We start from the raw sequence: 26,570 nt of genomic DNA, 5'->3' as shown, positions 1-26,570 counted from the left end.
AAGAAAAAAAAAAAAAAAGAAAGGAAAAAAGAGAGAGAGAGACCCAAAGGGCAGTATTAAAATACTTCTCTCCTCCCCTGACTCTTGACACTCTTACTGATAGCAGAATGACCGTAAGACCTTGAACCTCAAATTTCTCTACTTTGGCCCACAAATTACTAGGATTAACCCCTTCCCCTCCTCACTGGCTGGTTCAATATGCTCTGACTATGAAAATAAGGATTAAGGGAGACTAGAGATAGAATCATAATTATAAAGCTGCCCCCTGGAAGTTTACCTTTAATGAGAAATCCTTACTTTTTATAATGCAAATCTAAGAAAATGGGCACCATGACTTTGTAGCTGTCCTTTTGTATGTGTATATTTTTTATAGCTACAGATTGTCCACACAGTATACTTCTGCAAGTTTGGGTGGACAACCCTGAATTCTTTGCACACTTCCTAAGAATTTTCTCCCAAAGGAGACTTGTCTGGGCCCTTTGTGGCATTAGCAGAGCGGGATAGGTAACTTGGGGTGGGCACTTCGGGGAGCTGACTGTTCTCTCTCGGTAACTGATGACTCAAGGGGGTGACTGTGAAGCTTCCAGAAGAAGCAGATGGAAAGGCACATGTATTACTGAGGTGGGTCACTGTCATTCTGGTTTGAAGTGGGGGGGTGTCTGTAGTGAACTTGAATAAAGAAGATGAACAAGGCTACAGCACATTCATTTAGTCATTCGTTCACCTGTGGAGGGGTTGTGGATCCCTCCCGAGGCGGTGTCTAGAAATGGACACGAATACAGTCAGTGCTTCTCAGGCTGGGCTGGGGGTGCCCTCAGCCTGGTCTGAGCATCTGGGCAAGAACCAGAGAAGCGGGGCTGCTTCCTTCTGGGCCATCACAGTGCCACGTGGTGACCCCGGAAACAGCTGGCTCACTGGCAGATCCCCATGGCAGGACTTGCTAAGGGCAGGTGAGATGAATGCTACCACCAAAGAGGTGGGAAATGTGATCCACCTCACACAAGCGCCCATAATTAGTCCCATCGTGACTCTGCTCTTGCGTGCGTAGCAGGCGGTCGGTGAAGGCTTCGAGCTTTGTGCCAGGCACAGTTTAAGGCACATTAAGGGTTCTAAAAAAATGAATAAACTAGAGACGTTCACCTTGAGCGTCACCCTTCCGCCTCCTGTCTTTGGGAACCTTCGATGACCAGGATCCTTCCTCTTGCTCACAACAACAGCGATCTCTCCTCTCCTGCGTACATCACCTGTGAGTGCGGAGTGGAGAAAGCCACGTGGTAGAGAGTGGGTGTCACCCCCAGGTGACCTCCCCGTCACCCTCACCTCAACACCGTTTCCTTGGAGACATCCGGGGTCAGTGCTTCCCAAGATACAATGGAGTTGCTTTCACAACTCCAATTGATTCACATTTTGAATCGATAAAAAAGTCACGGTGATTTTGGAAAAATGTCCAGTTGAGCTGAAGCCAGAAGAGTTGTGCTGCAGATGGGCTGTTGTGCCCTGCAAGTGTGATCCTGAGAAAAAGCACGGTAGCCCGGGGCTGGGGGCCCGGGAGTGATGGACAGGATGAATTGCCTTTCCCTAGGTGGGCTAGAAAAAGAGGGGTGACACGTGATGAAATCAGAGCCGTAGAGAGGCTGCGGGTGAGAAGGCAGCAGAATAGGGGGACCCAAGAGGAGCTGATCACGTGGGAGGGCTCAGCGTGGGAGAACAGGGTAAGAGACAGTATATCCCAAGCTCTTTCACCCTCTCAGTGGGCAAAATTCGGGAAACATGGGATGAGTTTACAGCAGAGGTGGTTGGGGGAATATAAACTTTGTCCTGAAGCTGAGGGATTAGACCCGGGTTCAGATGGGCAGGACAGCCGAGGAGAACTCAGCCTGGTTTTGTGGGTCCCCCGGTTTCCTCTCTAAGTGTATCTGCTATCTGTCGCCACAATAATGCTGCACGACAAACAACCACAGAACCTCAGTGGCATACCGCAAGGTGTGCCGACTGCTTCCATGCCTCGAGGGGTCAGCTTGGCATTTCTGCTGATCCTGGCTCGGCTTGACTAGGCGGTCCTTCTGGTCTCAGTGGGTCTCGTTCACACATGTAGGGTGGCTCGCTTATCATCGCCTTGGCTGGGATGGGGAGGTGACTTGGGTCTGCTCCACCCTCCTGCTGGACCCGTGAGCTAGGCTGACGTGCCCTTCACACGGTGATGGAGGAGGGTGAGAGCACCGGAACTGAGGTCTAAGGCGTTTTACAGCCGGGGATTGGAACTGCCTCATGTCGCCTTTGCCACCTTGTGCTAGTCAAAGTCCGTACACCCAAGAGATGAAGAAATAGACTGTCTCCATTGCGAGAGCAACTACAGAGTCACGCAGCACCGGGCATGGATTCAGGGAGGGTGGAAAATCAGGGCCGTTAGTGCAACCAATCCCCCACCGCAAGTCCTGTGCTGTTGGGGAAATGGTGCAACAGGGATGAGGTGACCCCTGGCAGGAGTTCATCCGTGGTCCCTGGGGCTGGGCGGAGGCCTGGGAGGTGGTGGTCACGGGCCCAGCGAGGGGAGCAGCGCCTGCCTCTTCCAGCCCCGCCTGCTGTGCCCCTCCTGTGCCCCCTTCGTCCACCTGCCGCCTGGTACCTGGCAGCCGTGTTGTCATGCTGAGGAGAAGGGCCTGGCAGGGGATGGGATCTGCGCCACGGCTTTTGGGCAGCGGCTCTGTGCAGGGGCATGTCAGGGAAGGCTGGCTGCGCGCTTGGCTGAAGGAAGAGCTTTGAGGAGAAGCCAGGGAGCTCGAAGGTTAACGCCATCCCTGTCCCGCCCAGGAAGGATATTATGAAGCCTGGGTTACTGAAAAGCTTTTGTCCCACAATCAGCATCTGAGAAAATTCTCCAGAACTTCCCATGTGTTCTAAGCAAGGACGGCTGGGGTGCTGTCAAGAAAGGGAAGGGTAAGCTGTGACAAAGTGAGAGAGTGGCATGGACATATATACACTACCAAACGTAAAATAGCTAGCTAGTGGGAAGCAGCGCATAGCACAGGGAGATCAGCTCAGTGCTTTGTGACCACCTAGAGGGGTGGGAGGGAGACGCAAGAGGGAGGGGATATGGGGATATGTGTATATGTATAGCTGATTCACTTCGTTATACAGCAGAAACTAACACACCATTGTAAAGCAATTATACTCCAGTAAAGATGTTAAAAAAAAAGGGGGGGGGACTGTTCTTGCGTTTCCTACAAAAACTGACTTGCGCACCGGCATGTGCTCCCTCTAAGCTCGCCTGGGGGCTCTTTCTCAGAAAGGTCTGCGGGGTCATCTTTGTCCCCGTGCTGCCCCAGAGCCCAAGGCGCGGCAGCTTGGTGACCCTGCCACTCAGGCACCTCTGAGCGGCTGCTGGTCTCCCGCCCTCTTCTTTGCCTTCCATTTCTGGGCCCGGGCCTGTCCAGCCCCCTGGCCCCTCCAACACAAACAGGCCCTCTGCTTTCCACATGCCCACAGCCCGGGCTTCAGAGGAACCGGTGCTTCCCTTCCGGTCCCCTCTCCTCCCTCCCTCCCTCCACCGCCCACCTCTTCTCCTCTCCCCCTTGCAAGGAGCCGTCTCCTCCCCGAGTGGGCGGAGGGATCTCGGAAATGTGCCCAGAGCTGGCGGGCCCAGTGCTTTCCACTTGGAGGAAGTGCTGCATTTTTCACCTTTCACCCAGAAAAATAGGATTCTCAGCAAGCTTATTTTTAGCACAGAGAGCTCCCAAAGGAAAGAGAAGAGCGGGTAGGAGGGGCTCGCAGCCCCTCGCAGAGCTCTGACAGCCGGCCCTCTGCCGCCAAGGCTGCTCTCCCCGGGGAGGGAAGCACCAAGGGGCAGCCTGTGGGTGGGGGGGGCTGGCTGAGGGGGAGAATAAAGGCAGAGAATTCCAGCTCCACATGGAAAGACGATTCATCCTTGAGGAGAGGGGCTTGGACGGAGCATTTACTGCTTGCTTCCCCGTCCCTTCCTGGTCTCTTCTTCCAGTCGCTGCCCTTGCAGGTGGGGGGGGGGGGGGGCGGGTAAGGTGTGTGCCCTGAGGCAGCCAGTCCCTTAGCTGAGAAGGGTGTGTGTTTAGCTTGTCAAAGGCAGGAAAGAAGAGCTCTAAGACTACCATCCAGAAGGAGCCCAGAGGGACGAGGGCTGCCAGCACGGAGTCCAAGATGAGAATCCGAAGTTAGGGATTTGTGCTGCTTTCAGCCCAGTCTGCATCGTTACTTGCCAAGATGGAAAAGGGGGGTCATTCAAGTGCATCAGCACTGGGTATTCTACAGCTCGCACTGAACAAACAAGGGAAATATCAGTGGCCCCGCCTCAGCCTCGGGGACGCCCTGGAGTACGAGGTCTGAGGGCATTTAAGCTGGCGTGTCCTGGTGGAAGTGACAGGCTGTCATTAGGAAGTTCCAGTTTACAGGTGGCTGCATTCAGGCAGCAAAATGACTAATCCAGTTCTACAGCATGGTCTCGCTGCTGAGACAGGCCCTGTGAGTAACTGCACTTCAGCCTCATGTTCAAAGAATGTTCACATATTTGATCTCAGCAACAGCCCTCCTTTGATGACAGCCAGAGCACATGGGCAAGGCCAGTTTGACTCACAAAGACGAACGCTGGCCAGAAAGACCGAGTGACTTGCTGCTGGTCCTACCACAGGACACAACCACGGTGCTTCACTGTGGAACTTTGCTACCCCTTACCCAACCTTCAGTCAGATGCAGCGGCCCGTGGCTTGTTCAGGGGCGCTCTGGGCGTCCCTCCGGTTAGCTGTCATTGGCAGGAGAGTCTTGTGGGTGAGGGGCATTTGGGCAGAGGCCAGTCCCCTAGTGTCTGCCTGCTGGGCTCTCATCACAGCTCCAAGTCTGCTTTCTTCCAAAGCTCTCCCATCGCAAGGACTGTGGGTTGAACAAATCTGAAAGCAGAGACCAGAGCCACTCCATCGGAGAGGGATTCAGGGCCCCCGACGGGCAATGAGGTCTGGGCTTGAAGTCTTTTCCTTCTCTCCTCTGGCTTCTCCTCCACAAATGACCTCCAGCACTCAGGGGAGTTGCTGCAAGCTACTTCCAAGCAGTGGTGTGCCCCCCTGGGCCCCTGCCCAGCCCTGGCCAAGCTGAGGGCAGCAGGAGCAGGGCAGGCAGCAGAAACAAACTCCCTGCCTCTCCTCCTGCCCTTGCTAAGACCTCTTTATCCTAGAAAGTGCACGGCTCCCAGGAGCACCCGCCTTTTCCTGGAAGGACGTGCGAGGAGCTATGTGTCTCAGCGCTTGGGCTGCGTTTGCTGCCTTTCTCGTTGCCTCTCTTTGTCTCTGACTTGATCAAGGTCCAAAAGGTTTACCAAGGCACAGAGATCTTTGAACACGTGGTAAGGCCTCCCCCCATGTCCCAGCTGCCCACCTTCAAGCAAGGGCCCAGCCTGGGGCTCTGGCCGCCTCGGACAGCCTGGTGCTAAGGGGCTGCACCTCCAGCTTGGCTAAAGGAGGACTTGGATGGGAATATCTGTGAGAAGGAAGGCCAGGGAAGCGCAAGGAATCTGCTCATCTATGCTCACTTAGAAAAAAGAACTGGCACCAGGCCAGAGGATTAGCTATGGAAATCCCTGTTAGGAACCTGGCTGAAGGAAAGTAGAGGCAGAGTAAAGGGACTCTCAGTCAAGAGGACTATGGAGGAGAGAGGGTGAGGGTATAAGGCCTGCTGCATGGTGACTCCCAGCCCTGGCGGCAGGCATTCCTTGCTCTCACAGACCTTAGGGTTCACGGGGCAACTGTGGGCAGGGTGGGTATGAAACGGGGGGGGGCACTGTCCAGTAGAGTAGAAAACGTGCCCACCAGTTGTCCAGGCCACATATTCGCCTCAGAAATAAGAATAAGCTGTGTGATCTCCTGGTCCAGTGCCTCAGAGGATTTGCCCAGGGTTGGGGCCTGATTCACGGTCACATGACTACCTCTGGCCTGGAAGCCTGAGGTCCTCGGAGTTCGTTCGGAGGCTGTGGGGTTGTTAGGATGAGGTGGGGATGCAAAATGCTTTCCTGGATCCTCACAAGCACTGCTGGAGCGGCCCCTCCGTGGAAACTCACTGTATGCGAACCAGCCTGGACGAGGCACCGGGGAGACATAAAGGCCAGTGAAGTCTCTGTTCCTCAAACCAGCATCGGCCAGGCCTGTGGGGTCCTTGGAGACTCGGGCCCTCTTCCAAGCCCACCGGGCACCTGCTTCTTCCAAGGCAGCAGGAGACCGTCTTTCTGAGAGGCCTGGTCTCTCGTAAGAGCTCTCCTGATTAGGTTAGGCCCGCCCTGTGCGGCCTCCCTTTTCATTAACACAGGGTCCACTGATGAGTAACCTGATTGTGGGAGTGCCTTCCCGTCATAGGCACAGGCCGGGCCACACTCCACGGGGTGGGATTGTACCAGGTGTGTAGAGCCGGGCCCAGGAGCCCCAGGGACCATCTTAGAACCTGCCTCCGCCAACCCTCTTCACCTCTGACCCCAGTCCCTCCCACCTCCAGACCGCACTTCCCCAGAGACCTGCTTTGTCTCCTTCAAGTGCGCTTTATGTCCTGTGCTATCCCATCAGAAGAACGTGCCACAGTCTGCTACTTCCCCAAACCATGAGTCAAACCAAGACTCCCAGGATAAGAGAACTTCTATTCCCAGAGAGCATGGCAGTCTTTTACAATTTCTCCTTATATCAATAAATATTGCAGTATCTTGTTTCCCCTGGGTCCTGGAACCGTCACCAATGACTAGGGGCCCAGCTTGGAATTCAGTGGATGAGCCCTGAGGAGCCCCTGTTCCAAGCTCCTGCTGGCCGCCCCATCATCCTAGAGGAAACGGCACGTAAGCAGTAGAACTCTGCATTAGGTCAAAATCTTCACTAGTCGCTCAGTGGTGAAAACCACATATGACAGCATAGGAAAGCTGGTTTGGGAGTTCTTGAGCATCACGGGCCAGTGGCACCTAGTGTGAATTCAAGTGTGGCTTCTTAATGCTGAAAAAAATCAGTGCCAAACAGCTTCACCTGAGTTTTAAAGTCATCCATTATTTAATGAAAAGTGTGAACAGTACAAACGTCCAGAATGCTGAATTTAAAGAATTCACCTGTACTTTGGAATCTTATATATCCATGAAAGAATAATGTCATAAAATATCCTATCGATATTCAAAGATTTTCAAAATGTTATATATAAGAATCAAGTTTGGGCTTCCCCGGTGGCGCAGTGGTTGAGCGTCCGCCTGCCGGTGCAGGGGATGTGGGTTCGTGCCCCGGTCCGGGAAGATCCCACATGCCGCGGAGCGGCTGGGACCATGAGCTATGGCCACTGAGCCTGCGCGTCCGGAGCCTGTGCTCTGCAACGGGAGAAGCCACAGCAGTGGGAGGCCCGCGTACCGCAAAAAAAAAAAAAAAAAAAAAGAAAGAAAGAAAAAGAAGAATCAAGTTCCAAAATAGAATATACAATATAATTATATATGTATGCATACAGGTACAAACATATGAAAATATGTGTAAATATATATATACATACACATTCACATAGAAAAATGTCTGAAAGGACAAAAAGTAAAACGTTAAAAATAGCTAATGCTGCATGAGAAGGTTGAGGGATTTTTTTTCTTTTTCCTTTTATCTATTCTCTAGCTTTTCTTCAGGGAGTCTATAGTGCCAATTTATTGTTCTGTCCACTCAGAATATCACCTTCCTTCGTTTGGGGGCCTGGTCCTCTTCCAACTCTAACGATGTGGTACTTGTGGAAGTGGCCCTTGAATAGAACTTCTGTTGAGCCACACGACTGCACCAGCGATGGACACGTGACACAGGCCAGGCCAACCAGAGTCCTCCCTGGGAGCCGGGAGGAAGGGCACCTTCTTCTCTCTGAATGTAAGGCTGTAGGCTTGGAGGAGCCTGGAACCATGGGTCCAGCTCTTTGGGGACGTCTGGCCTGAGAGTTTCGGTGTAGAGGAGAGCTATGTGTCAGTTCTGGGTGGAGTATGAGACTATAGCCCAGTGCAGCCTGCAGCAAGTACCAGGGCACCTGCCCATCAAGTAAATGCCTGGGAGATGGGGCAAGGATTGTCTCCTAGAGAAGCAGATATGCGATTGGGGAGAGAGAGATGGGGGGCAGGAACGAATCGCTTGATGATGCTAATTGTCACTTTGCAGGAAGGATGGAGAGAACCCGACAGAGAGGGTGAAATACATTTTAAAGCGGGAAGAGGTGGGGAATGGGCAGTGGGTGGGAGAAGGGCCCTAACCTGTGGTCACTTCCAATAAAGCCCATTTATCCCCTATCTGCTCCTGTCAAAGAGATAACAGGATGAGGGCGAACCTCCTTTGAGGAGAACAAAGGGTAGCTGCATGCAACAAATACTGGAGCATCTACCATGAACAGCAGGATCTTCTCCCAGATGACCTGGGAAGACTCCTTCCTCTTCCGAGGCATGCCAGCTCCACGAGGACTGCCCTGTCTTTCCATCCTTGGAGACTCTTCCACAGGCGTGTCACCGCTCTGTAAGATAACATTTCTAATATCTAGGGAAACATATTAAACTGCTTTTTCTTTCAAGGCGCAATTGTTTAAAGAATATTCATCAAGCACTTGTGATGCAGCGGACACTACGCTAAGCTCTGTGGATGCAGCCGTTCGACTCCTGCTATCAACCGAAGCCTTAGGAGTGTGCTCAGACCGCGGGGGGGTGGGCGCGCTGGGAAGGCAGACGACGGGGCTCCCAGGAGCCTGGAAAGACGTACTCTGGCAGCGCCGCTTAGACGGAGACCGGAAGTTACCCAAGTGAAGAAAGGTGAAGCCTACAGCATCCGGTCCCATGGGAAGAGATCCCGTGCTTTAATTAGCAGGCCTCCTGCTGGCTAACTCCCCTCTGGGTACCTGAGAGATGTCACTAACCTAAGGCGCATCTGAGCCAGTTTTAAGGCATTTACATCTTTAAGGTGCTGGTCAGAAAGTCCGAGGTGCTCCTGAGGTTTCTCAAGGGATACAGGAGCGTGTAACAACCCGACATCTGTTCTGTCGGGAGCGTTGTGTCCGCTACCTGGCATCTCCGCAACTGCGCAAAGGTAGGTGATCAAGACCCACAGCTCGGAGCTGAGGTCAATGAGGTGAGAGGTGGAGGAATTTCTCTGGGGTTGCCCAGGTAGTCAGTGGTGGTGAAACTGGCCGGGAGCCAGGGCTGCGCCACTCACACGAGGCAGCCGCTGCCCGGGGCGTGACACCTGCAGAAGCCACAGAAAAGGAAAGGAGCCACAAAAGGTGACTGAGAAAGTCAGACTCCAGGTACATCTCTGAAGACGGTGCGTCGTCTGCACTGGTCCTTGGGCAATTTGGGACCAGGAAGGGCCACGTGTTAATGCTCTGCTTCCTCAGGGCTTCCCGCGTCTCCATCAACTCGAGGAAAATGTGGGTGGGGTGTGTGTGCAAGGCCTCTAGTGCCAGGAAGAGAACCAGACCCGCCCTGCTTCTGAAGGCTGAGTCCAGAGTGAAGAGCCAGCTCTGCGGCCGAGATCAAGTTGGCTGGGGACAGCAGGGGGAAAAGGTTTCAATGTCAGCAGAGACTTGAAATTCTTTCTCATCTTGCAAACTTGTGGGGATGGATAATTACGAGCTCCATGCACGGCAGTTGTACTCATTTTAACATGATTCCCACTTAACAGTTTCTATCAAAATCATCCTTAAAAGCTTTTCTTGTTTCTTTAATCTGAAAGTAATTACTCTGGGATAAAAATCATCTCAGGTTTAATCCCAAATCAGTTTAAGACATCTGTTACTTCAACTTCATTGGTTCTTGCAGACTGAATAAGTACTTTTAATTCAATTCTATTATTAGTCACGCCGGGGGAAGGGTAATGGATCAAATGTATAGGCCACTGAAAACCAGTTCTTACACAGGCCTTTTGTAATGAACTTGTTTGTACGCTAACATTTTAGTGTGATGTTGAATACCATACGTGAAAAACATTACTCACACACCTCTATTTTGCTTTCCCCTAATAACTACTTCATTCCTCTCCTTTCGATCCTTTCAAACTTCCTGGGGTTGATGGTGCTATACATTTTGGCTCAAGAACTCACCATCTGGGAAACTAGATACGCACTGAGGTCTCCATAAAGGGCAGACCACATGTATGAGCTCTTAAATGGTACTTAAATAGTAACATGTGTTTCACAGTTAATTTAAAATTGGTCTACAGTTTCTTCATAATACATCAGTTGTTACTCTGGGTGAGCGTAGGCTACGTAAGACTGAAGACTTAATTTCTCCCCTTATGAAATTCTATTTAAGATCACTTCATCCTTCAAAATTACTGAGGTTTTGCTGAATCGATGACTATATTTCCAAATTCAAAAACTTGATAATAAAATTTTGATATATTTCTAGAATTTCAAGAAATGTTTAGGTTATCCTCAGAGAAGAACAATTGAAAACCGTATACTTTAAGGGCCAGTATTTATTTAGTATGTGTTTTGTAATGTTGGCTCCCCGCTATCTGATTATTTTATGGTAACCTGTCTGGTAAATAGAATATAGATTTAAGAAAACTTATGGGAGATTATATCAATGGCATAGCAATATATTAAAATATTAAAAATTTAGTCAGAGCCCTATGTGATTGCTTCATAACCACTATAATTCTTATGAGATAGAACCAAAAGTATTAACAACAACAAAGCAGGAGCCACTTCTCCTAAGTGCCTAAAACAGGAGGAAAAAAAAAAAAACCCAAAATAATGCCCAAATCTGTCAGTGTAAGTTGTAAGAAAATATATTTATTTTTTCCATGACAATACTATGATAAAATTGTTAAATACATGCATGTTTTAAAAACAAACATAGGTAACATCTCTAGAGTTAACAGCCAAGCATACTAGTTTAACATTTAAGGTGTCTTAGTAATAGGTTACTTATATTCTATGTTCTTGCTATTAACCATGTCTCCCAAAAGATATGGAAACTAAATTCTGAAATTCTACAATATAAAATGTCCAAATTTTCCCTTCTAACAGCAACATAATCTCCAAATTTGCATAAGGTAGAAAACACTTCAGTTGTCGTCTCTGTAAGCGGAGTTGTTTTATTCCATATTAAACTGGGACTTTCGTGAATCAGACTGAATATCACACAAATATACTGCAGTCTGTAGTCTGCTTCCTGCATGTGCATATGTAAATGTCTCCTGATATGATTAAGCACGATTTTAGGTACAGAACATCACAACTGATCATTCAGATAAAAAAAGAAAAGTCTGTAGTGGTAACACTTCAAGAAATGAAAAATGAAACAGTTCTGGATTTGCAGTTTCTCCCTATCTTTCAGCTACATTTGCACACACCTGACCAAACAAAAATTAGTAAACAGTTACTAGTATTTATAAAAAACTGAAAATATTTAACATATAACATCCCCTTTAAAAAAAACACTCATTCTACAAACGACCTTATAAAAGACAAAAACTTATATCTGTTCACAGTATGTGTATTTTGTAAACAGTAATTCACTATAATGCAATTTTGAAAGTAAAAAATGGTAACTTCCTAGCATTATAAGGACCTCTGACTTGTGGCCAGCTAATGAAAGAGAAAGAAAGGTAACATACTCCTATTAGGAAAACTGAGTGTTCTAAAATGACTTTACCTTTGGACATACCTTAAGGTGGCACCATCTCAAATTTAGGATGTCTCTCTATCCAAGCCTATCTTTTTCAAGCAATTCTGAATTGAAATGTAAGAAAATGCCTTGCTCCTTTTGGAGAAAATAATTGGATAAAACAAATCCCAATCCCAGGGCATCATGTAATACCTACCCTTCCACAACAGTGAATGGAATAGGGTTTGTTTTTGTGTGTTGTATTCATAACGTATTCACATTTTTCTGAAACATTATGTTGGAAGGAAAAAATTAAATTGAAGGATATGTCACAAATAATGGGAAAAAGTATTGAAAATCAAACTGGGGACAGAGTATTTGAAAAAAAATTATGAAAATCATTATTCAGTACTGTTTTCTATGATCAACTACAAAAATACTAATTAATGTTAAGGTTAAACCTAACAGTTAACTTGTCCATGTTTTTTTAATGAAAATTGCATTACCACCTAGAAATCTTCCGATCTTTTATAATATACCACCGGAATGCTGAGGAAAAATAGTAAGTTCAGAAATTGAAAGTTACCCATTTAAAATGGAGTAATTCTTAAGGGAAGTACATTTTAAATGTATAAGGAAATTCAGTACATTTAAGTGAGCCATTCAGTCAGGTATACAAAGTATTTTTGGCTTAAGTGCAGCATAAGGTCTATATTGTTAGTGTTTTTGTTTGTTTTAAAGTTCTGATTGGCTGCTGCAAAGGCAATCTTAGAAGATATATGTAAATGTAATAAAAACCAATTCCTTATCAATTAAACAGTCATTTTTCCCCCCATTCACATCTCTCAGTTTTTAGGGTATTCAGTTATAGCAACCAAAAAGTAATATAAGTTATTACTGTTTTGTATTTGGTTAGTATTTAAGAGCTTTTGAATTTATTGTTTCTACGTTTCTTCAACTAGGCACTTGCACATAGGAAAAAAAATTCAGAGAGTTTCCCTCTTAAAAACATCACTTTTCATCTTCATAAAAATGTTGCACAGTTAGAATTTGTCTTGCACGGGTAAATTCTCTTGATAACATGGACATGTATAATCCAAAATATTAACATTCTTAATAGAGGAAGAAACAAATGCTACCCATGGTTAAAATTAATAGAATCCTGTCATAACTCAGTATCATAATTATAAGGGTTTGGATATATTCAAATCACATCCCCTGAAATCTTACCATATACAATAAAGCCTGACATTTCAATGAACAGAATGTTCTTTAATCCATTATCAGCATTAAAAACAGTTCCTTTGTATTATAATTAACACGAATATGATCATGTAATAGTTAAGACAAAAGTACTAACTGAAAAGGAATAAAAATCTCACCACCCTATTGAAATAAGAGGTTTAAATATTAATAGCCCTGGTACATAATCCACAGAGGTATAAATAGACCAAATTCAAAACAAGCCATTAACAATGATATTCTAAGGTCATGTCTAAAAGCTGCATTTCCAGTAGGTTTAGTCACAACTCATTTTCTTTTGTGAAAGATTTTCTTCTGGATATAAAAAATAACGATGGGCATGGTACCATGAAACGTTGTTTCAGCAGGAAATACCAGTTTAAAACAATGCTTTGAAGAAAGCGTTTATCAGGAGAATGAGTGCTTATCCTAGTCAGTTAAGCTCACACATCCATGTGTTGTTGATTTACTAGAAACACCTGGTTGGTACAAACATGTCCCACGTTGTATACCCATCAAATAAAAAGATACTGTGAACACTTAGAATTAGGCTGGAATAAGAAAGATATCTAGTGATGCTTTTGCATGAGTCTTTCTCAAGTTTTCACTCAAACTGTGGAGTCACTTCTAGAGTAGATTTGAATCTTCAAGCCAGTGGTCTCAGATCTACACAAGCTAGATCTTGACACATACCACCTTTCAGGAAAACTCTGTTGAATCTGCACATTCTGGGATGGAACTCAGTCAATAAAGAAACGGACTGAACTTCCATTGATTAGCTAATGATCCTACATTTGACTTCTGAGATGCCCAATTTTATACTTTCAAAATAAGGATAAAAAGGCATTTTATAAAAGATATACAAATTTTAACATGGTTCAAAACAGAAAACAGTAAAAATTAAATAGAAAAAAAAAGTTTTATCTGGTTATATGCCTGAGCAGTAGAAAACTTTGAGATGACATTTCTGCGTATTGACCAGGTTAGGGAGTACTTTCATTTCAAGCTATCCTAAAATTGATTCCAAATTCCTTTTGGAAGAAAATGTTCCCTAGTCTCCTTCACTAAACTACATCTAATTATTCAAATACAGAAAAGCCTGTAATGTTCTTTAAATATGGACGGTATGAAGACAATTAAGAAATTACAGGACTAATTTCCAACAAGAATACAAGTTGCATGAAGGTTTAAGAATGTGACTTTTGCCACAGTTTCCGAGAGGGCAAGAGGAGTAGATGTTCTAAATGCGATCCTTCAGATCCATGAACCATGAAAGCAATGCTGGTATGGAAAATGAGGCTGAAACTTTTCCGTGAATGGCTGCCTCTATGTCTAAGCTGCAGGAACAAAGCACCTCTATCACCTAAGCACATAAACACCCAATTCCACTATCCAGATCCTCGGGCCATAATGTCAAATCCAGGCTTCTTCAGGTTCAGCACACTGAAGACTTCAATCGTATACGGATGCTAATCCATGCAATACATAACTTACAAGGTCTCTCTAATGTCAAAAGCCTAGCTAAGTCCTCCAAGAATACTTTTATGTTAAATAGTGTTTATTTAAGATGGCCACTCACAAGAGAAAGGCAGTCAAAATGACCACCAGAATCTCCATTCCTCACAAGGGAAACTTGATCTGAAACTGGCTGATAAGTTAACTGGCTTGTAGGAGATGTGAAAATGTATCCTTTACACAGCACTGATCAAGACATAATGGGATATACTTCTGCTTCAGACATTTAGAATTTTCTAACCAATGACTGGGCTCTACTTGGAAACTTTAGCAGGAAAGAGGGGTTTCCCAATTATTCTCCCAGTCAGGAAGTGCTGGAGGGAACACATCTAGCCTCCCCTTCTAAGCAGCCTTTAGTTAGCCCTCCCCCAAAGAGAGGAGCTAATGTGACTGGACAGAGAATGGCCCTATTAGACCACCTGTCACCCGTGTGCATGGTCCTGGCACTGACAAACAGTACACGTTTGCCAGGGTCTCCAGTGCCACAAGCAACCAGAGATACGTGACAGAGGGTGTTTTCTCTCTCCCCAGTTCCCTCCTCTCACCCTGTCCCCATGTGCCCAGGTGGGGCAGGGGTTGGGAAGTAATCCCTTCCCATCTGTAGAGCAGGTCTAGCAATTCTCAATTCACCAGGAAAAGATAAGGAAAACTGTTTTGACCTCAGACCTAAACCACACTCTTCTAAGCATATCACAGGTTATAAGGAGCCTGCCCAGACTAACAGAGTGATACTCTGCTTCTCATTAACCCAGTGATCTGGCGTATGGATCTCCAGAGGCAGGGGAGAGGTAAGCTGCACTCTGAATCTTTTTCCTGCAGAAAAAGCTGTGAAGTCTTGGATGGAGTGATAGGACTCAAGAGCCCCGGTGATATTCACCATTAGCCAAACAAATGAGTCATAATGTAGGTTAGATAGGGCTCTGGATACAGATGGTCACAGTTGAAACGCATATGCATTAATGGCAGAGATCAAACAGTCTCTTCTGGCCTTTTCCCGTTACCTCAGGTTAGTGGAGTTTAGATCAGTAAACTTCTACCTTGGCCAACACTTATCCTAAAGAGAGGAGGTACACGATTGGTGAGTTTTGATGGGGAAAAAGGCATGAGCTGGGGGCAAGAGGGGTGTGGTAATGACAAACTTCTGCAGGAAGAGAAGGCAGGCCCAGGTCTGAGTGTGGAAGCAAAGGGAAGGAGCCCAACAGGAGAAACGAGAAGACAGAGCGAACTGTTTACAGGAGGTGGCTCTGGTTTGATATAATTTTCATTGTTGAAAATTTCTGTGAGCTATTATGTAGTTTTACTACACTATTTGTATACATAATTAATTGTATTTCACTCCACATGTTCATATATCAAGAAGCTCAGGAATTTAATTGAATCCTAGCAATTAAAATCAGGATTCATAAACAGAGTACCTAAACAGACTTTCTCCCTTGTCACCCTTATTGTGGCTTTTTTCCACAACATGGTTTTTACAACGATACATTATGGGCTAGAAAAAAAATAACTGATCCACTATGTGCAAACACATTACAGAGCCTCAGATGATAAAAAAAAAAAAAAGAAAGGCATATCTTGACTTCTTTACATCTTCCAAATTCTCAAGTACTTTGGCCTTAACTCAAAATACATAGACAGCCTGAAGGCAGGGAAAATATACACTTTTTAGATTTTCAGTTTGCTTTTCCAAGAACCACGTTCATTCTAGACATATGAAAACAGAGGATGCTGTGAGGACACAACTCTGGACGACTCCCAGAGTAACTGCTGCACCTTTAATACGGGTATGCCCACGAATTCAAAGCCATCTTATGACATTCCACATAAAATAGCCCTTGAGTAACTGTCCCTATAAGAAGCATTATCTTTTTAGTTTTACACGTAAAAATCTGAGGACTGAATCAGATAGTCTGGACTGATGACCCTTTAAGAGGGAGGAACTGCTAAGATGCACAGTGAGGAGGAACACCTGCTAGAAGGTGTCAGAGGTCGTCACTGCCTGGGCAACCGGGGCTCAAAGCGTGGTCTTCTCAGGAGGGACTGAGGCCAATCCGAACTATACAGACGGCTAATGCCGCCAGGTATTGCTTAGTAGTCGTCTCAAATAGTAAGTCACTGGAATTACATGCTTAGGAGGAGTACTGAATTTGCTCATGTATTTATAAAGCTGACACTGTCACCAAAAAACAAAACAATGAATTTTTAAAAAATCTTAAGATCTACAGTCCTAGAAACTTAGTTTTAAATATTAGGGCAACCTAATAAAGGAAGCTAGCATAAAAGCTAAAAAATAATGGAACGGTGTGAAAAATCTTCTAGAGCAAGAAAACGTGATTCTGATTTGAGCTGGTCAGTGTCACGCTTGTTTTCCAAGTTTGTACCCCTGAGAAAACTGTTTGGTAACCACTATACAGTAGGCACAGAAATCAACATACTTTATCAAACAAAACACTAAACAGGTGTTGCTGTTGATACATTAAAAATTATATGAGTTTTCTTCAATGCTGTGGATAGAGAATAATGTTAAAAGTTTTAAAATCTGTGCTTGTTTTTCATCTAGAATGGAGCAAATGTCAGGCAAATAAACTTCATCTGTTACTCTGACATTTTTCTCCCTTGCCTGCAAATCTGCTTACAATTCCTTAAGGTACATGCATGAGAAAACCTGACGAACAACAGAACAGAATACAGTTGCTGTGGGGTTTGTTTTGCACGTATGGACCAGGCAGTATCCGTTATTGAAATGCTTCCTAAAGGTAAAGCAATGTGAGAATTCTTTGGCTCGAATCACAAATAGCTCCAAACTGTGAGTTGCGTGGACTGAATTTCTGAGTTACCGTGTTTTGGCTTTGAGACCACATCGGAAGCACGCTAACACTTTCAGTGTAACTTGCATGAGTGAAGTCCACCTCGCTTAGCAACACTTCACAGGATCCCTCCAAGGCGCCCAGTGCTGACCCGGCAACAGGAGCTCATTGAGATGGTAGACTGAAGTGACAGGGAGACACTGTTAATCGTTTGGTTTGTTCTGAAAAAAGTTTGTGAAGGACCAGCCTCCTCCATTAGATTTAGGAGAATCTTCATCTTTAGGAGGAATCAAAAATTGTCGGGAGTTAATGGAGCATGGACTTCCAAAAGAGACAATTTCACTGTTGCTGTCTGTGGACCTAGGTGAGTCTGGAGATACTAAGTTCCAAGTCTTTACATTTGCCTGAGGTCTGTAACCTGCAGTTTTGTCTAAATCGTCTGCAGCCAGATCTTCTACAGTAGAAGTAACGGGGAGGTGCATTTGTGGCTTATAGCCTGTCCCCCCTCCAGGGTCGTTTCTGGGTTCCTCCTCTGGTTTTGCCTGAGGCTGGTACATGGACTGAATGTCAATGTAAATGACTTGTGAGGCCCCTCCGGCTTCATCCGCTCCTGGGTTCACCATCTCTTCCTCAATGACCGGTGGACAGTAAGATACAACCGCATGGTTTTCCGGTTGCACATCAGTGTTATCTTCTGGACGCTCAGCTACTGGAGAAATTATTTCTGTATCTTCTATTTTAGGAACTGTTGATCGAGTTTCCAGAACCTCGACATTATTTGGGGTACAAGGATTCATTTCCAGTGTTTTAAGAGCGCTGTTTCCCTAGAAATAAGTTTTAAAACAGGGATTAGGATGCCACGAAACGCTGCTGCAATGCCTCTCCTACAAAAAGCAGCATTATTTTATATTGTTTTTCACAGGTGCTCATAAAAATGTGTCTCTACTATTCTGTAGTGCATACTAGAGCAAAGCTACTTTCTTTTCTACATATCAGTATTTTCCTTGGTCTTAAGAGTAGTGAAAAAAAAGACCATGTACAAACAATTTAAAACTAATAATTTTAGAAGTTCAGCAGTTCAAGCACTGCTATTTTCTCAATACATTTTACTCTGGATGACACTGACATGTTAAAAACTCTTCACAAAAAAACTAAAAAAGGGAAGTCAGTACTTCAAAGGTAAACGTAAGAAAATAAAGGATTACCTCACAGACACTCTTTTGAAACTGTAAAGCTTTACAATTTTCTGGATTTGGAATATCAGGGTAGAAGGTTTCTTTAATCCTTTAAATAAAGATGATTAAGTACATTTAATAATAAGATTATCAATTAGACAATAAATAAGTTAATAAGTTATCAGGCTTATTTTGACGTTTCATATGAATACTCTAATGAACATCTGAGATAAAAATGGAAGATCATTTTCAGCGTGATCAGTCACTAGAACTTTCAATATAATGCACTGAGAGGTTTCTATCTGAAAAGCAGAAATGGTACTTCTATTCCTAGAACTACAGTGTCTTATGTATCTTATGGAAATGGAAAGCAAAGAATTAAAATGGTGATTGTGCTATCAAGTCAAAAGTCAAATACGGGCATTACTCATGGCCAAAATATTCATACTGCAGACTGGATTCAGCACAGTCAACTACTTGGGAACATGTTTGCATTATGTAGTTCTCTACTGCTCAAAACAGGCTCTGGATTATCAGAAAAAGGAAGGCTATTAATCTTGAGCAAAAACTAAACACAAACAAAAAGGAAATCTGCTTAGTGCCCTACCATATTTATAGCTCTTAAAAAACCTTTATTATTTGAAATTCCTGCAGGAAAAAGAAATGTTGTTAATGTAAGTCCGAAATGCTCTAACTTCTAAACTACCTCCTAACTTTATCTTTTTTTTTGTATTGAAATCATTTTTAAAAGGTGATTTTGGGTAATGAGAATATGGTTACCAAACAGGGTATTCTACGGTTCTAAACTGTTACTATTTTGATTTATAAGCCAGGATTGCTAGAGTACATTCTCTTCTTTATCATGAATGACGGCCTTTTCAAGGCCAGTGAGGACAGTCTGTGCATGAACATGGCCAGGTGCCACAAGCCCAGCCCAGGACACCTCCTGCTGGCTGACCACGAGGCACTCTCTCCCGAGCCCCGCGCTTACCCTACCTCACTTCACTCAGCTCACACCACTCCCTCCGCTGCTCCCGGACACACACTTCTCACTTTCTCCAGAAGATCAAGCTCTTTCCAGTTTCTGGGCCCTCACAGAAATCTATTCTAATTCTATTCTAACTAGAATCTATTCTAATTCTCTCTGCCTGGTACATTCTCTCCCTCTCCTTCCCCTTTGGGACCCTGCTGCAGTGGAACGTCCACAGGGAAGCCTGACCACCTCCTGTGACGTGATTCCCCGCTATTCTCCTCATGCCGCCCGTGTCCTTCCTAGCACCCACTCACAATCTGTACCCATATATTTATTAAATGCTTATGGGTTTCACGTCCATCCTCCCCACTATCCTATAATTCTAATGACCATTCTTATTTTAGTTCACCACTATGTCCCCCTTCACATGGGAGGGGTCATTCTTATTTGTTGAATAAATGACCAGATTTTCTAAATAGGTCACCAGGACAAGTGATACCTCAATCATTAGACTACATTTAATCTTGCATATAGCTATTGACCTATTTATCCCTATAAATATTTTTTTAGCACAACTGCTATTACTTTAATTAGTAAATATGGTAGGGAAAAATTTATACTTTTACTTTGTAAATTTTAAAACCTTTAAATAATGTGCCATGTTCTTGCCTAATGTTAATTCCAATGTTAATTCTGACCAATACAAATATTTTTTACTACCTTGTTTCCACCAAAAAGTTGTACTTATTTTTTAACACATAAACTAAATAATCATGCCCTTAAGAACAAAACAGCAAGGGTAAATCATTACCATTCTCGTTTCCGATAGCAAAGGATACTCGTTACCACTCCGACAATGACAGCCACTGCCACTGGGATGAGAATGGCAATAATCAATGCCACAGCTGAAAAGAGAATGTTGTAGATATTAAAATCAACATTTTTAGTATGAACCAGAGAATAAATTCGCATTATAAGATATTTAAGTCAGCAGATTATTTGAAGAAAAAATCCAAACTGCTCCAGGGAAACTGAAAAACTATTAAAATATAACCTTAAAAAGTATTGTAATAATTTTTATACTAACACTTAAATTCTTCAGAGCAGTGTTTCTCTACCTTGGCACTACTGACATCTTAGGGCAGATACTTCTTTCTTGTGTGCTTTGCAGGGAGGAGGCTGTCACATGCATTGTAGGAAGTTGAACAGCATCCTTGGGCTTCTAATGACCAGATACCAGTAGCACCAACCAAAACTGTCACCAGACACTGCCAACTGTCCCCTAGGAGGCAAAATCACCCCCAGCTGAGAACCATCTCTACATGGTCCTTTATTTAAGGGCATGTATGAACTCCAGCCCAGGGCTAGAGAATAAGCCCGTGATCAAATGAAAGTTCTTTGCTGTTGACAAGCTAGTCAAGTCCATCACTCTTCTCTACTTTCCATCTCAAATTTATGAGTGTTGTGCTTTATGCTTTTTTTTGTTTTGTTTTGTTTTGGTTTGGTTTTTTCTTTTGACGGTACGCGGGCCTCTCACTGTTGTGACCTCTCCTGTTGTGGAGCGCAGGCTCCGGACGCGCAAGCCCAGCGGCCATGGCTCACGGGCCCAGCTGCTCCGCGGCATGTGGGATCTTCCCGCACCGGAGCACGAACCCGTGTCCCCTGCATCGGCAGGCGGACTCTCAACCACTGCGCCACCAGGGAAGCCCTATGCTTTTTTTTAAGGCTATTTCTTACACTCTTCCCTGGATATGCCAAAAGTCACAGAATATTTCGGGTAAAAAAAATTTTAAACCAGTTGACCGTTATATAAGTTCAACATGAATTTAGAACTCTAGACTTCAGAGGTACCATTAATTCATTAATTTCTTAACTACGCATTAGGCAGTAACTGGTAAGAATACATGTGAATATCTCATGGCCTTTCAGTACTGCCCTCCACCCACTATAAAAGTGTAACAAAATATGAAATTTTAAAAAGGGGCATTCCTATATAAACAAAAATCACTGGAAACACAATGCACTTAAGTTCGGAAAGCAACTCGATGACAACATTTAACTCACAATTTTCCTTTGTCACCACAAACATGCTCTTCTCTGGCCCCATTCCTCCATCTGTATAGGCTCGCAAGACCAGATGGTAACTTGTTTTACCTTGAAGATCAGCAATTCTCAGTGTCTTCTGGGATATGTCGGTAATATTCTTAACCTTTATGTCAGAACGACCTATTTTTAAAGTGAAGAAGATTATTACTGATCTCTATACCATCTTAATCACATGGTTACTCAAAGCTGTCACATTCACATCCTTTTTAAATGAGTCTGAATGCTCGTCGCCTCCAGGGCCAAGGCCCGTGGAGCCAGCCAGAGCCATGTTCAAGTTCTACCTCTGCCAGGTAGTAGCTATGTTATCTGTACCTATTATTTAAACGCCTCTGAACCTGAGTTTCTCTAACTATGAAATAGAATATCATGACTTAGCTCTCAGGGCTCTGTGAAGTTTTCGTGCACATTCTCTAGAATAATACCTGGCCTATAGCAGGCAATCAATAAAAGTCTCTTCTCTTTCTTTTACTAAGAGCATGAAAACCCACCACAACCAAAACTCACTGGGGCAGGGACACTGTCACTCGGGCTGATCATGCCTGTGAGTCAAGCGAGAAACTCAAGGAAGCAAGATCATAAATCAACAGAGATCGCTTCAAACCACGCAGGAAACGAGGCAGTGCATCTGAGTTCTCAAATGAGAGATTAGAGAGGACGCCCTTGAACCATTTTGAAAGGAAATGTGGAGAATTGTTTAAATTGTTAAATTATTTTTTAAATTTTAACCAAAAAAATGCAGTTTAATAGTTTAAAACTAAATCGTACTATATGGCTAAAAACAAAAAGCAGCAGTTTCCTGCCAGCATCTTTCCCCACCACGAACAATCACTTCAAAATCAAGTTACCGGTCTCTTTGGGTACTGACCTCCATATTTTGAAATAAACTTAAATTGGCAGTGCTTGATTTTTAAATATTAGACATTAGCTCTAACACACAACCACTACCCCTTCTCCCCTCGAGCCCACATCATTCATAGAGAAACATCAAAAAATTTGATAACTTCAGTGTTCACATTGTAATGGTCATATAAATACAAATTACTACTAAGACAAACTGCTTGGTACGATCATGTTTCCTTTCTTATGTTTCTGTTGTTATAACTGCTTTTCTTCCTTATTTGCTTAATGTACCAATTACTGATTCGTCCAACACCCTCCAATGAATATTCCATACAAGTTTCCACGTGGTCCAAAACAACAACATCCCAGGGCCGCTGCTTCCCCCAGCTGCTGCCCACTCCCCCCAGGCTGCTTCCTGGGGCGTCTGCTCTGTACTGGAAGTCTTCTAGGTGCTCTCATCCTAGAACTCCCTGCCCCACTATTTCCTCGTATTGACACACACTCTTCTAGGAGCTTCTGGAGAAGGGATACACGGGGGAAGTAATATGTGCAGCCTTCCATGTCTAAAGATGTCTTCATTCTACACTCATAGATAGTAGTACGGATACTACTGTATCTGTAGATAGATTGGCTGAGTACAGAATTTAAGGTTGAAAATAATTTTCACTCAGTACTTTGAAGATGTAGCTGTGATATCTTCTAGTATCTGGTACACTGTTGAGAGGCCTGCTACCATTCTTATTCTTGATCCTTGCACAAGAGATGCTTTTCTGATTGTTTCTAGGATTTTTTCTCTATATATCAGGTGCTCTGAAAATTCATGGTGACATACTTCAGAATAGATCTTTTTCTCTATTTATTTTACTGTGTGTTTAATGGCACCTTTTACTGTATATACTGAGGTCTTTCCGTTTTGGGACATTTTTTTCTTGTGCTATTACTTTGATAATTTCCCTCTCTCCATTCCACTCTTCTCTCTTAACAGAACTCTTATAAAGGAGGACAGTGCAGGTCTTTGACTCAAACTCCAACTTTCTAATCTTTTACCTCCAAGTCTTCTCCTTTGCCTTTGTCTCATTTTCAGAAGAATTTCCCCATTTTTCATTTAATTTCTCCACTTGCATTTAATTCCTTAAAAATTTCTTTGATCACATTTTTAATTCTGAGGAATTCTTAACTGTCTTCTGTTTGTTCCTTTTTATAACATCATGTCTTTTCAATAAATACAGTATACGTCAACTATCCAAGGATAGTTTTGTTTTAAATTTCTCTGTTTTCCCACATTGCATCCATTTCCTCTGGTTTCTCCTGGTGTCTGTCTTTCAGGTTAGAAGCTTTGTCAATCATCTGGTTATCCCTGGTTGTTCGTCATGTTCGAGAGTGAGCCACTAAAAGGCTCACTGGAAGCCTGGTGTACATAGGTGGGGCTTACTGGGGGGTGGGCTTCACTTATATCATGGATGAGGAATGACCAGGTGGGTTCCTGGCTTTTCACTGGGATAATCCCCCAAATATCAGCACCTTTTATGTCTTTCCTCAGGAACCACTAACTCTAATCCTCTCATCTCCTGCCCAGAAAACAGGCCTAGCTGAAGATGTCCTATGAAGCAGGTGGGAAGGAGGAAGAGGGAGAGTCACAGGGTTTGCTACAGTGTCCCTTGTCTGGAAGCTCTCTGGTCCAGAATACCTCTTGTTCTCATGCAGGGGAGAGAGCACTCACATGAGCTACATGAAGCTGGTGTAGGACTTGGGGGTTCTAACTGCTCCTTACAGACTTACAATCAACTCCCGCTGTTCAGCCCAGATTCATCCTAACCATTGGCCTCCACTTCTGGTGCTGCAGAATGAACCAAATTACTTCTCACTGATGCCCAATGGTCCACCTAGACTGCCCTGCCCTCCACTCCTCTAGGTCACTCGGCCCACTTCCACACCCGGCGTTTCCAAATCCTCTTTTGTGCCTCTCCAGTTCTCTGTGGCTTTATGCATTGTTGTCCTTTTTTCTCTATTTTGCTCTAATTTTTAGTGACCAATCCACCCTAACTAGAAGTCTACATGTTAGAATTTGAACTGGTTCAAGTGTAAAATTTCTGAGCACCTGAGGGAAATGACACTAGAGTCTGGATGTTTGCAGAATCTGATATTTAGGGTTTCCCTCAACTTTGAAGGTTCAGGGAACGCAGAACTTAGTGGTCTGTGGGAGGCTCATGTTTACGCAGCTGCTCTCGGGACGTGACTAAGCTAATGCCCAGTTGGTCAGCATCTCCCTGTGGCGTTGTTCTCTACTTGTCAGGCATTAAATATTATAATTAAAATGGTTTCTTTCCAAGGAAAGGTCATTAAGGAAAATAAAAGCTTTCAAATTGAAGAGATGATACACTTGTGTTGTTCAGCCATGAATAAAAATCATCTGGCTTCCAACAGAAATGTAATTTAGGGTTTAAAGCCCAAAGTCTGCACAAACATTTCTGTATTTGTAAATTTGAGGATTCTCAAAGGTCTGTGGGCATACACTTACCACTTGTCAAGGACTAACTGTACTTTTTAAGATTTAATAGATACACACATCCCCAATCAAATCAATTAAGTTTCGTAGCTCATTAAGGTCGTGGCTAACTGTGTGGATGGCTCTTTGTCAGATAAAAGGAGACTCTGAAGCCATTCTTTAGGTTCCTGAGTTTTCTCCCCCATTAGTGTAAGTACAGGAAGACCTTTTTTTTTTTTTTTTTTTTTTTTTTGCGGTACGCAGGCTTCTCACTGTTGTGGCCTCTCCCGTTGCGGAGCACAGGTTCTGGACGCGCAGGCTCAGCGGCCATGGCTCATGGGCCCAGCCACTCCGCGACATGTGGGATCTTCTCGGACCGGGGTATGAACCCGTGTCCCCTGCATCGGCAGGTGGACTCTCAACCACTGCGCCACCAGGGAAGTCCAGACCTCTTTTTTTTTTTTTTTTTAAAGTAACCTTCATAAGATGCTATGTTATAGATCATGCAAGATTAGAGAGATGCTCTCTGTCCTGTGGGGCTCACAATCAAAGGCCTCAGAATAAATGATTTAAATGATTTCTGAAAGACTACATGCCACTGATCACATAATAAAATCTTAAAAATCTCATATTCATCAAATGACTGCATTTTCCCTTCCTTATTTTTCAGAACATTCTGGAAGTCTGAATAAACTACTCAGTAGCTTCTTTACTTCTTTTTTTTCTTTCCTCCTCTTTTTTTTTTTTTTTATTTAATAAAGAACTTCTAAGAAACAGTATACTTATTCTAGTAATTTACTTACCCGATTCCAAAACCCTCATCTTAGATGTGTCTCTCTCTCCTTTTTCAAAGTAAAATAAGTACCCTCTTAAAAAGCCTCTAAGCTCTTCCACAGGAATTTCTTCCCATTTCACTAATATCGAATCTGCAGACGTATCCTCAACAGTAAAATTTGGTGCAACAACTGGAGCTGTAAAAGGAAAAAAGTCAATAGCTAAAGGAGGGTTTACTAATACAGAGCAAGACATTAAGGTTTAATGAGATTTCTAGCCTCAAAAATAGCTAAACTTGTAATCAGAACTTTATTTAATCATAAACTTTCACAGATATTATCACAAGCACTTTTGCTGTGAAGATACAAAGGCAGAACTTACAACTTTCACACATAAAACATATCTAGGGAGGTAACCTATGCAAAATCTTAAATGGCTACTAGAATAGGCTTTACTCACACTTCCCCTCCTTACTGATAGTCTTGAATAAGTTAATAGTCTTAAAACTTTGTGTAAGTGTAAATTAAATATTTTTGACGTCCAAATTAAGATTTAATTTTCTTAATGACAACAGTAAAATTATGAAACATAAACATTAAACAAATGAAAAATAAGTAATTATAATTTTACAGTTATCATACAAATTATTTTTCTTCCTTGTACTAATAAACATCTCAATTCAACCTATTTTTAGAATTCAATCTGAAAACTGATGCTGTTTTATAATTTCTCATATTACCTTGAACTCTAAGAAAACTTACCCATTTAACTTACCCAATTCTTCTACATATCCAATTATAGAACGTAGTAATTGATATCCTTGATTTCTGCACCCGTACACGAAAAAATTGTATCTTACACCTGGTCGAAACTGATCTATAAGATGAACACAACCAGTAAATGTTCCTAAGTACATATTACTATGAATACCTATTTTAGAAATATCAAATTTATAATAACTCACTTTGAAATTTCCAAAACTAATTTTAAAAAGGTTACAGAAAATCCACATTTTCAAAATTGGTAAATATTCAGAGTGAAAACTGACTCAATAAAAATTAAA

At 43.5% G+C, this 26,570-nt stretch overlaps 1 protein-coding gene across 1 annotated transcript in view; it reads right to left on the bottom strand.

The window, feature by feature from the left end:
* Positions 1-10,753: 10,753 nt before the first annotated feature.
* Positions 10,754-26,570, bottom strand: part of LIFR (LIF receptor subunit alpha) — a 91,673-nt gene continuing 75,856 nt past the window's right edge. The window contains exons 15-20 of the mRNA XM_032628478.1: positions 26,282-26,383; positions 25,537-25,704; positions 21,367-21,528; positions 20,114-20,207; positions 18,360-18,438; positions 10,754-17,978 (exon numbers count right to left, since the gene is read on the bottom strand). Of these exons, the coding sequence (XP_032484369.1) occupies positions 17,358-17,978; positions 18,360-18,438; positions 20,114-20,207; positions 21,367-21,528; positions 25,537-25,704; positions 26,282-26,383 (1,226 nt within the window). The 3' untranslated portion in view covers positions 10,754-17,357. The remainder of the gene's footprint in view (positions 17,979-18,359; positions 18,439-20,113; positions 20,208-21,366; positions 21,529-25,536; positions 25,705-26,281; positions 26,384-26,570) is intronic.

The sequence above is a fragment of the Phocoena sinus genome, chromosome 3 (genome assembly GCF_008692025.1).
Source record: "Phocoena sinus isolate mPhoSin1 chromosome 3, mPhoSin1.pri, whole genome shotgun sequence".
Classification (NCBI taxonomy): Eukaryota; Metazoa; Chordata; class Mammalia; order Artiodactyla; family Phocoenidae; genus Phocoena; species Phocoena sinus.
This window is presented reverse-complemented; position numbering and strand designations above follow the sequence as displayed.